General features: G+C 33.1%; 1 protein-coding gene across 1 annotated transcript; it reads right to left on the reverse strand.

Moving 5' to 3' along the window:
* Positions 1-6,094: 6,094 nt before the first annotated feature.
* Positions 6,095-10,519, reverse strand: si:ch73-167i17.6. Its single transcript, XM_087292954.1, has one exon. It carries the CDS (start codon positions 9,870-9,872, stop codon positions 9,144-9,146), a length of 729 nt encoding a protein of 242 aa, XP_087149080.1. The 5' UTR covers positions 9,873-10,519; the 3' UTR covers positions 6,095-9,143.
* Positions 10,520-12,217: the final 1,698 nt, after the last annotated feature.

Raw genomic sequence — 12,217 nt, forward strand, 5'->3', positions numbered from 1 at the left:
CGGAATGATCCGCTAATTTATCCAGCATATGTTTTATGCAGCGGATGCCCTTCAAGTTGCAGCCCATCACTGGAAAACATTCATACACTCTCATTCACACACATACACTATGGACCATTTAGCCTACCCAATTTCCTAATTCACTTATAGCGCATGTTTTTTAAATTTATGGGGGAAACTGGAGTACCCGGAGGAAACCCATGCAAACACAGGGAGAACATGCAAACTCTAAACAGAAATGCCAACTGACCCAGCCAGGGCTCAAACCTGTGACCTTCTTGCTGCGAGGTGATTGTGCTACCCGCTGCACCACCGTGCTGCCCTAGAAATAGGAGAATTTGACATTTAAAAGAAATATAACTAAATATGCATAAAAAAGAATGAATAGATTCATGCTTATTTGCCCAACATAATAGTATTATTAACACAAGTTGTAAATTAATTCAATATAAATGGCTCTTACACTAAAAAAAAAAAATACTGATTGCCTTAAATAATTATGTAGTTATTATTTGAATTTATATAATTTTTTTGGCATTATTTTCACGTATTTTACTATTTGTTGGATTCGGGATGTTTCAACATTTCATACGTTTTTTTTTACTTATGTTTTATATATTTTTTAATTTAATTTAAGTCTTAATTTTTTATGTATTTTATTCTGTAATTCAAACAAAACTAATATATATATATATATATATATATATATATATATATATATATATATATATATATATATATATATATTTATATATGTGTGTGTGTGTGTGTGTGTGTGTGTGTGTGTGTGTATGTTTTAGAAACACTAATCACTTAAATATCAAACTGATTTTCATTTATTTTTCTTATTTTTTAGGGTTAAAATAAGTTCAACCAAGTAATAAGTATAAACAAAAGACAAAACCTCATTTCAGCAAGTAACTACTATCTACAAGATAATACAATTAAGTTAAAATAAAATACAAGGGAGCTTAAGAAAATATCAAGGGAGCTAAATTAATGAAATGTTCACATTTACTGAAGCTGGAATTGATCATCCAGTTCAGTCTCTGTTAAGTGTCCACTATTTTTCATTTATCCACTAGGTGGCAGGCCAGCATAATATAATGCTTTTGAGTATAAAAGTTTCATCAAGAAACACTAAATTGTTTAAGATTTGCCAAGCGGCAGAATGACAAATTAATTTATTTAAGGTTTAAAAAGCTGTATTTTCCACAATGTGCATGTCTTGTTTTCTCAGGTTATTTGTAATTTTTCAGTTTTTTTTTCTTCAAACAAACCATTTGCAGAAATGAAGATTGTGCTTACTTGACAAAAGTGCGACGTTAATTAGTAAAAAGCATGCTGAGATCGAAATAGACACCATATTTTATGAAATCGAATATTACATAATCATCTCCAATGATGGCATTTATTATATTTATGCAATATGTATGTAGGCAGCGTGGTGGCGCAGTGGGTAGCGCTGTCGCCTCACAGCAAGGTCACGGGTTCGAGTCCCAGTTGGGCCAGTTGGCATTTCAGTGTGGAGTTTGTATGCTCTCTCCGTGTTTTCATGGGTTTCCTCTTGGTGCCCTGGTTTTCCACACAGCCCAAAGACATGCGCTATAGGTAAATTGGGTAAGCTTAATTGTATATAGTGTGTGTGAATGAGTGTGTATGGATGTTTCCCAATGATAGGTTGCAGCTTTAAGGGCAAAACATATGCTGGATAAGTTGGCAGTTCATTCCGCTGTGACGACCCCTAATTAATAAAGGGACTAAGCTGAAGATGAATAAATGAATGAGTGCAATGGCTATAGGTGGAATGGAGACAGTGGTACAGCCAATTCAGTGGATAGGGATGTTTGGGAGGCCATGATGGGTCAGAGCCAATGAAGGAAATTTGGCCAGAACACCAGAGTAACACCTCTACTCTTTATGAGTAGTGCCATGGGTTTTTTAATGACCAAAGAGAGTCAGAACCTTGGTTTAATGTCTCATCCAAAAGGTGGAGTTTAGTGTGTATACAAAGACAACAAATAGCACTGGCAATAAGCTACAATTGTTTAAATACTTTCTTCATCATTAAAGAGGACCTATTATGCACAAAACACTTTTATAAGAGATTTAAACAGTTTCGTGGCCACAGAGTATGAAAATACACATCCTTTAATGATTAAAATAAATTCATTCTATTTTTTTATAATAAAAACAGTCAGCAGAAACACTTTTATTGACATTCTCCTTTTGTATGTGTAATCAGAGAGGGAAAAACCCCGCCCATCAGTGATGATCTCTCACTCATCAGCATAAACAGCCCTGAGTGAGAAGCAGCCGTCTGCCCTCTTTTGAAAAGAGCACAATCAGTTTAAAGCATCACCAAAATGGTACAATATGGATCAAACCCTAAAAGGATCAGTTTTGACGAGTAATCCAAAAATATGTTGTATTTTAAGCTGAAACTTCACATACACACATTAAGGGGACATCAGAGACTTGAAAAAGGAGCATAATAGGGTATATGCTGAAGCATGCTAATGGGACTTTTAATTTGCTAGTAACCTGGGTTAAGCGCTTCCAGCGAACTGTATGCCAATGCAAAAACCGGCACGTTTAAGGTCTGCTTTCTTTAAAAATCAGCGATCTCCACTAGCTGAGTGATGTCCGATATAAAGTGGGTCTCAGATTGTACAAGAAGCACTGCACTTAAATTACATTTTCCCCTGGCATGTCTTTGTAATATGAGCATTTATTTTACCTCAGTATATTCACTGGAGCTTCAGCGCTAGCCTGCTAATTCTGACTGGCGCATGCGGGTAAAATTTTTTGTCTCGTTTTACGCTTGAGCAACTAAATGAATGCCAAAGTTTATTTAACTGAATGTATTTTAATGATATTACAATGAAATTATTGCTGTAAAAGGAACCTTATAAAATGGATAAAAAATCATAATAACAGGTCACCGGAAGGTTATCAGTATGGGAACAGCACTAGCTCGGCAGAGGTACAAATATGTACATATTGAAGTAAATCAGTTGTAACTTTCAAAACGGTTCACCTTTGGCACATTTGTTGACTGACCACAGTGAAAAAGAAACTAATGTGTTGCCTATACACACACACAAACATTGCGGCAGTTTCAGTTGGCTCTCGATCTTTCCTAATGAATGTTAGATACCTGCTAGATATGGAACTTGGCCTTTAAATGGCATCGATTTTCTTACCTGATGCTCCATTCTAGGGCGCCAGTTAACAAGCAGTTGTTCCAATCATTATGGGCTCCTGAGTCACACGGCACAGCAGGGAGACTAATTAATCGATCAGACTTAAGTAAAAGCTAGTTATACTGTTAGAAGAGATGACAATGTTGATTAAAGTAAGTTTAGTTAGTTTCAACATTATGGAAAATGTCTTAGTACATTTTCCATGCACCTGTCTAGCGGTTAAAGAGACAGTTCACCAAAACAAATATAGATTTATTCACTCACCCTTTACTTGTTTTAAATCTTTAATGAGTGTTGCTTTCTTCTATAAAACACAAAAGAAGATACTTTGAAAAATGTTGGAGAAAAATGTTGGAAACCTGTAACCATTGACTTCCGTCGTATTTGTTTTTCCTACTATGGAAGTCAGCAGGTTTTTATTCATTCATTTTCCTTCTGCTTATTCCTTTTATTCATCAAGGGTCACCACAGTGGAATGAACCCCCAAATTATCCAACATGTGTTTTACACAACAGATGCTCTTCAAGCTGCAACCCAGTAATGGAAAACATCCATACACACTCATTCACACACATCCACTATGGCCAATTAAATTTATTCCCTTTAACTGACCCAGCAAGGACTCGAACCAGTGACCTTCTGGCTGTGGGGTGACAGTGCCAACCACTGAGCCACCATGTCCCCCCTTAACAGGTTTTCAGCTTTCTGCAAAAATATCTGCAAAAACTGCAGGATTCCACACAATTCCTTCATGTTGTCCTAACACAAATCGATTAAGTTACCTTTATTGTTATTAAAAACATAAAACAATTAAGTTGTCCATAAAAACCCACAAAAATTAAGTTGATTGAGCTCATTTTAAATAAGTAGTTTGAACAAACAGCATTTCTGAGTGTATTTGGTGTTCAATAAAGGTTTGGAATCACAAAATAGTGGATAAATTTAGATGTTTTGGTTGAACAATCCCTTTAATTTGTATGTTATACCTTATCTTCTCACCATTTCAGACACAATATTAGCAGTGAAAGAAGCAGCTCAGCGCAAATCTTCCTTTAGTTCAAATAGGACTAACTGTTAATCACATTAAAAGTCAAAAAATACGATTGGTCTCTGCCAGAGCGACGACTAGTCAAGTAAATAGGATTCTGAAATCTTCTATAAATACCCCTTTAATTAGCTGAGAATGAAGGACTTAATCCTGAAGTCTGAAAATAAACTAAGGAGATCAGAATTTTAAAATAACAACTAAATAAAACTTCACTCAAGAACTGGTTGCATAAGAATAATCAAAGCTAATGTGGTTTTCTAAAGGGCCAGACAGACAGCAGAGATTTATCTCTCTATATGTTTAAGTGAAGTTATTGAATTTGAAGATGCCAAGTTTTTAACATACAGCTATGGAAAAAATAGAAATGTTTTCACTTTATGCATAATTTTGGGTAAAATTTTAATGTTTGTTTACATTTCTTATAGCATTTCTTCCAAATTTCATATAAAAATCCTGTCATTAAAATTTTTATTTTCAGAACACGTTTTTTTTCTGATACTTTGTGATTAATATGGGTGTTATTTAATATTGTACAATTGATTTCTTATCTCTTTTGAAATTTAAATATTGGTATAGAGCTGATATGAATGAATATAAACATCATTTGGGACTTTGCTGCAATTTTACAGTTATTTACTGCAAAAGTACACAGTAAAATACCACATACATTTTTTTTACAGTTCACTACTGTAATATGCACTACCCTGTTGGTCATTTTAAAACTTTTACAGTAAATTACTGCATTTTACGAATTTGTGGTATTCTACTGTAATCAAAATAATCAAGTACCTCTACTGCATTTGAAGACAAATATGACAAAAGTTATTTTAATTAACATCTTTTATCACATAATGTATTAAAATAGATTGATGAATTTGATGAAATTACTGTTGTAAACCATTTGAAATGGATACAACAGAACTAAATAATCAAAAACACTGTTGTACGTGACCTTGTCACTTGTTTGCAATTAAAGTCATTTGTGAATACTAACGACTGTAAAGCTAGTAGGCATGGGACGATAACCTCTTTCAAGGTTTACCGCGGTATGGAAACGTCAAGGTTTTAGAATGACCAGAATTTTCTGTTATAATTTTTTTTGCATTTATTTAATTTAGTTTTTAGAGCAATAGTGTCTCCAGCAGGATCCTCCACATCAAAAGCTGCTGTTCCAAACTATTTAAAATGTTTTTTAAATAAAATATATCGCGTTTAATAGGGAGAAATGTTGTTTTTACCCAAACATAAAAAAAAAACATATTTTACAGCAGTAATCACAATACCGTGCAACTGTGATATTTTTATCCAAAGTTATCAAACCATCACAATCTTATACCGGCCCATGCTTAACTGTTAGTGTAAATCTAAATAAATTACATTAAAAGTACAGTAAAAATTGTCAAACTGTAAAATTAAAATGTGGTGAAGAGCTCTTTACCATAAAAAGAAGTTGCGCTAAGCCTATATTACTGTAAAATGACATTGCGGTAGGGTCCTGCTACTGTAAATCACATTCACATGTAAATTACTGTAAAGGGGCAGCTGCGGTAATTTGATGGCAACACTGCTTGCCAGTAAGTTACCGCAAAAAAACTGTAAAAAGTCTAACAGTGACGTTTAAAAACATGGCATCTTACCTTGTTTTTTGCTAACAAAACAACAATTTTAGTTTTAAATTCGGAAGAAATTGCATCAGTAGTTTATAGAGTAAGACAAAAATCTGGTTTCATTATTAACACAACTACACACATAAGTATTATTGTCATTTTTCATGTTGCCTCCTATTTTTTTTTTCATAAGGTGCATAGCAGCCTAGACAAAACCCAGACAAAACACAAGCATCATTTACTTCATTTATTATAATAAATATATTGTATATACACTAATTTAACATGAGTACAGTTCATATGTACAAATCCACTATCATACTAGACTGTTATTGAGAACACACCTAGTTTTTCAAGAGTGAAAGCAGTCAGTAATGGGCCATCTTCAGAAAAATAAACCAGAGGGACTAAGAAGAATCCTCAGGAGGTAAAGAAACACAATGTGAAACCTTAAATGTGGCTAAACTGTAAAAGAAATGCCTGTTAAATATGCAAAACAAGCCCCTGATCCTCTATCAGAGGGTCCTAAAAGTTGTGATCTTAAGATTTGAGGTATTTGCCTGATTGATAGTGTAAAACTGTAACCTAAATGTAGCTAAAGACAATCCCACATTTGTTTTTCACCTTCTGATGTTGAGATCATAACCTTAAATATGGCTAAACTGTAAAACAAATACCCGTTTAATATGCAGCACAACCACAAAAAAAAGTTGTCATCTTCATGGTGTAGGTCTTTTCTTTATGAAAAATGTAACCTATATGCCAACATAGTGGTTGAAACTACCTTAAAAGTAAGTAGCTACACTGTAAAAGAAATATCTGCACATTAAAATGTTCCATATTTTGTGATTTACATGCGTTTAATGGCAATTGCATTATGGGAGATTGATTTCTGCTCTATTAACATTTGATGTTGAAAATTCAACTCTACACTTTATGAAGTGACATTTATTGACATGTAATTAGTTTAAAACAATGTATTATATACAACATAATAAAGAAATTATTATTCTGTAAAATAACAAAAAAAGTATACTGACGGTTTATTACCAGGTTTTTGTTCTGTAATTTGTAGCACAAACCCAGATGATATATCACTTTAAACTATTAAAAACGTTAATAAAATTCACTTTTTCAAACTTTTCAACGTCCAAAAAAATCGCTATCACAAGTTAGACAACAGAGAATTCCTTACAGCTTAACATTTGTAAGACAAAAGAAATGTGTTGTGGGACAAACAAAATATGTACATTTTGTTACCCTTTGCTAATTAATGGAGAGTAAGTTAAGTTTTTTTTAAATATATAGGTGTGAAAATTGACTTTCAATCTTCTTTTGATTCAGAGAACGTTTTTAAGAAGGCTGAGCAGTGGTGGAGTTTGTTGAGAAAACTGAGAAGTTCTAATATTAATAAGGGTATTTTGATTGTCGCATATAAATCACTTATTGAGTCTGTCCTTACTTTTAATATTGTAGCCTGGTTTAACTCCCTCTCTGTTAAAAGCACAAATTAACTTTTAAGTTTGGTAAACTTAACAAGTAAAATAATTGGTGAGAGACAAACACCTCTCATTGATTTATTTATAGCAGCGATAGAAAGAAAAACCTCCACTATTGTGGAAGACTCTTTACATGGTTCCTTTAAGTTACTTCCGTCTGGTAGACTATATAAAGTCCCTTTAGCAAAAAAGGCTAACTACAAGAAGACATTTATTCCCATTGCCATTGTTTTTTTAAATAGGATTTTTAAAATAATTGTGTAAGTGTATTTATGTTTTGTTGTTGTGTGTGAGCCCAAAGACAATTTTTTAACCCCTGTGGGATAGACAATGACGCTTATTTGAATTGAAAAGTTGTTGGAGAAGAGATCAATGCCCCATAATGCAATACAAGAGCAAAAATAAAAGGAATAAAACCCATGAATCACAAAATACGGAAAACTGACAAAGTATGGATATTTTTCACAGTGTAAAGTTTATTTCAGACAATTGTGACCTGTGACCTTTAGTTCTTCGTTTCCTTATTTTGGGATTCACAAGTGTCATTCGTTATTTACTGTTATAAATTGCATTTTGGGATGTTGATCTCTGTCGACTTTTAATGTTGAAAAGTCAACTCTACAGTTTAACAAAGGGACTTTTATTGACATTTAAGTAGTTTGAAATAATATAATATATATGAATAATATAGAGGTAACTTATTAGTTAGTAAAATAACAAAAAAAGTTCTGTTCATTGTTTTATTTTTCAACCTTTTTCAAACTTTTCAAAATCAAAAGTTGTTGGAGAAGAGATCAATGCCCCATAATGCAATTCAAGAGCAAAAATAAAAGAAATAAAACCTATAAATTACAAAATTATGGAAAACTGATAATCTATGGATATTGTTCACAGTGTAAAGTTTACTTCAAACTATTCCACCTATGATCTATGCAGTTTTTACCTTCAGGTGTCGAGAAACGTGATGTGAAACCTTAAATGTGGCTAAACTGTCAAACAAATATTCATTTAACATGAGGTATAACCTCCAGAAAGTTATGATCTTTAGTTGTAGATGTTTGTGCCAAAAATGTGATTAAAACTGCGCACTGTAAAAAAAACATATCTAACCGTTTCCTTATTTTGTAATTCACAAGTGTAATTCGCTATTTACGGTTGCATTATGGGATCTTGATATCTGCTCTGTCGACTTTTGATGTTGAAAAATTCAACTCTACAGTTCAACGTGACTTTTATTGACATTTTATTAGTTTAAAATAATAATATAGTGTATAATAAATAATATTTAGTCTGTAAAATAACAGAAAATGTACTGGCAGTTTGTCAAAGGGTTTTTGTATTGTAATATACAACACTAACCCAGACAATAATTCACTTTAACTAATAAAAATGTAACAAAATTACTTTTTTTAACTTTTCAAGGTTAAAATTGTTGAAAAGAAAGATCAAAGTCCCATATTGCAATTCAAAAGCATAAATAAACAGGATAAAAATAAAAAAAAACTCTTAATTTACGGATATTTTTTACAGTGTACCATAAAAGTAGCTAAAGTTTATCGGAGACAGTGATGATCTGTGCAGTTTTTACCTTCTGATCTTGATGAACCATTCACGATGGAGTTTTGGCTATTCCCTTTAAACACCGGAGCATTTCTTTATTAATAGGCCTATATACCCGGCGAGGTGATCTGTTTTATCTCCACGCACACCATACATTGCCTGACAGGCCTGTGAGAACATCTAAAGCCCTGAGCTTCTGTCATTCATCCACGCCAAAACTATATTATAGATTAATCACCAGGTAGCCCAGAATTCCAGCTATGAGCAAAACAGCGGTGAAAATGATGCCCGCGAATATTTTCATCGTCCCGTTTTCCCCTTCCACCGTTTCTTTGGGTTCCTCCTCGCAGATTGAGATGACACCGACTGATGAATTGCCAACACTGACGGTGGATTTTAACTCGGCGCCCGCCTCCTGCTTCGCCTCCACTGCCCACGGCGCCACCTGCACCTTCATCTCCATCTCCTCCATCATCTGGTCCACCTGGGCGATCTCGGTTTCCAGCTCCCGGAGGTCCACCGTGTCGATGTTGGCGTCGGCTTCGTACTTCATGTTTTGGACGCTCATTGCTCGAGCCGCCACAGTAGTGGTGCTGCCGGTCATTCCCGTCTGGATAAGGTGTCTGGTTGGCACTTTGAGAGGAAAATCCTGCCCTATTTCCAAAGACCGCTTCATGTCCACCTCCAGGAGCTCCATGCTGCTGGTGAAGAGCACCCAGAGGCGCTCATACTCAGCTCGGTCATCTTTACTGATGCTTTTGTCCTTCAGGAGAGCGGTCAGTTTAGTCCTGTTGGCCACCGCCAGCTCCTGGGCTTTCTTTCTGGTCTTTTTAAGTTCCTCCCGGAGGTTTTGGGAATCCGACGTGCTCCCCAAAGCGGTGACCAGGTGCCTGTAGCAAGCGGTCACTTTATTGAGAGCGTCCAACATGGTCTTGCATTCATCCTTTCCCATGTTATACGATTAGGTAGTAGTTTCTCACTTAAAAAAATAATAATCCGAGGTTGGAGAAAAAATTATTAAAATTAATAATAATAATAAAAAGACGATGCGAGTGTCTTCTAAGCTAGTTTCCACAGAGAAGCAGCCGTACGACTGCACTCATCATCATCGCTCTCGTCATTGCAAATTCCTCACCATCCATGTTCCCTGTCAGAGAGCAGCAGTCGGGCTTATCACTAAATGGATCCCTAAACGGCTTTAGTTGCGCTGGCGGAGATTAGAAGGCTTCAGTGTGTCCGCTTCAGTAGCAAACGTCGCCTCTCCTCTTTTCTTGCCATCTGAACCATAACAGGTGTTCATTTTAGAACTCCGAATAGAACGTCTACCCCCATGACGTCACGTCAAGGCATTCCAAAAGAGTGCAATGTATACGGATTCTCCGAGGGCGGAATGTAAACAAAGGGTTCTGAGCGCGCGCGCGGAGCGTCTGTCGGTGTCTGTGATGATGATGATGATGATGCTGATGCCGAGCCTTTCAGACGGCGGAGATCTGCTATTTGTCCGTCAACGGCGATAGGAATTTAAATACGAGTAAACGCTCGCCAGTGAAATAAAGCACTCACATCCTGGAAGATCAGCTAAAGCTGTCGCGATTGGTTGGCCGATACCATTTTATTGGGTTTTTATAGGTATCTCAGAAGTATTTATAAAACGTGCTTAGACATTTATATTTAATAACGTGTTTTAAAATGGCTAATATTAGACATACTTACATTTCATACACAATTTTTAAATATATATAATATGTCCTCATATAAAATAAAAAACATAGCGGGCTATGCCATTTAGACCTATTGACATAGTAATTTAGTTTCTTTGTAAAAATATGAAATGTAAAAAAAAAATGTATGTAAAATATAGTTTTATTATGGGAAATGTAAATGCCATTAATAAAAAAAAAACATTGTTGTTGGTATATAATAAATACATGCTAGCCTACTTATGCAAAATAATAATTCAAGCCTCTCATGGATAGGTTATTTTGTATCATAGTGTAATTTTCAAAATAAAACAAATACACATACAGAATTGATGTAACAAGTGTATTAAACATAAAACAATAACAAACGCAAACACAATAATCTCTGCATAAAATGATTTGAAATGGGATGTGTAATGAAATGTGAAATGTGTAGACTTGATCAAAATCGAAAAGAAAAACATATTAGCATACTCAGGGGTGGCTAATAATTCAGGGGGCTAATAATTCTGACTTCAAATGGTCTTAACATACAAATATTTCAAAATATTATATATATATATATATATATATATATATATATATATATATATATATATATATATATATATATATACATACATACATATATATATATATATATATATATATATATATATATATATATATATATATATATATATGTATATATATATATATATATATATATATATATATATATATATATACATATATACATATATATATATATATATATATATATATATATATATACATATATATATATATATATATATATATATATATATATATATATATACATATATGTATATATATATATATACATATACATATACTTATATATATATATATATATATATATATATATATATATATATATATATATATATATATACATATATATATATATATATATATATATATATATATACATATACTTATAAAATTGCATTTTACATTTATATATATATGTATATATAAATGCAACATATATGACAATGCCACCTTAAACATGTAAATAATATAAAATACACATAACATGCAACATGAAACTCCACGCAGAAATGCCAACTGACCCAGCCGAGGCTCGAACCAGTGACCTTCTCAGCAAAGAGTCTGTAGTGTATTACTTTTATTGCATTTTACATATATATATATATATATATATATATATATATATATATATATATATATATATATATATATATATATATATATGTATATATAAATGCATAATATATAACAATGCCACCTTAAACATGTAAATAATATAAAATACACATAAGAATAATGTGTATCAAAAGAAATTTTAAGTGGTTTTGGAACACCCTAAACTTTATCCCTGCTTGAAAGTGTTGATGCTGAGTGGCTTATTGGGTTTAATTTGTTCCCTAGCAAGAGCTTATAAAGGCTTACTTTTAGATTTAAGTCAACATATAATACTGATTTATTATAAACTGACATACATACAAAACAAAAAATACCAACTAATAAAAATGTTGTAAGAGCGAAAATAGGTTGAATAATATTCTTGCTTGTGCCTAGTTAAGACATATTTTATTTGAATGAACCTATT

This window comes from Danio rerio, chromosome 18 (assembly GCF_052040795.2).
Source record: "Danio rerio strain M-AB ecotype USA chromosome 18, GRCz13ab, whole genome shotgun sequence".
NCBI lineage: Eukaryota > Metazoa > Chordata > Actinopteri > Cypriniformes > Danionidae > Danio > Danio rerio.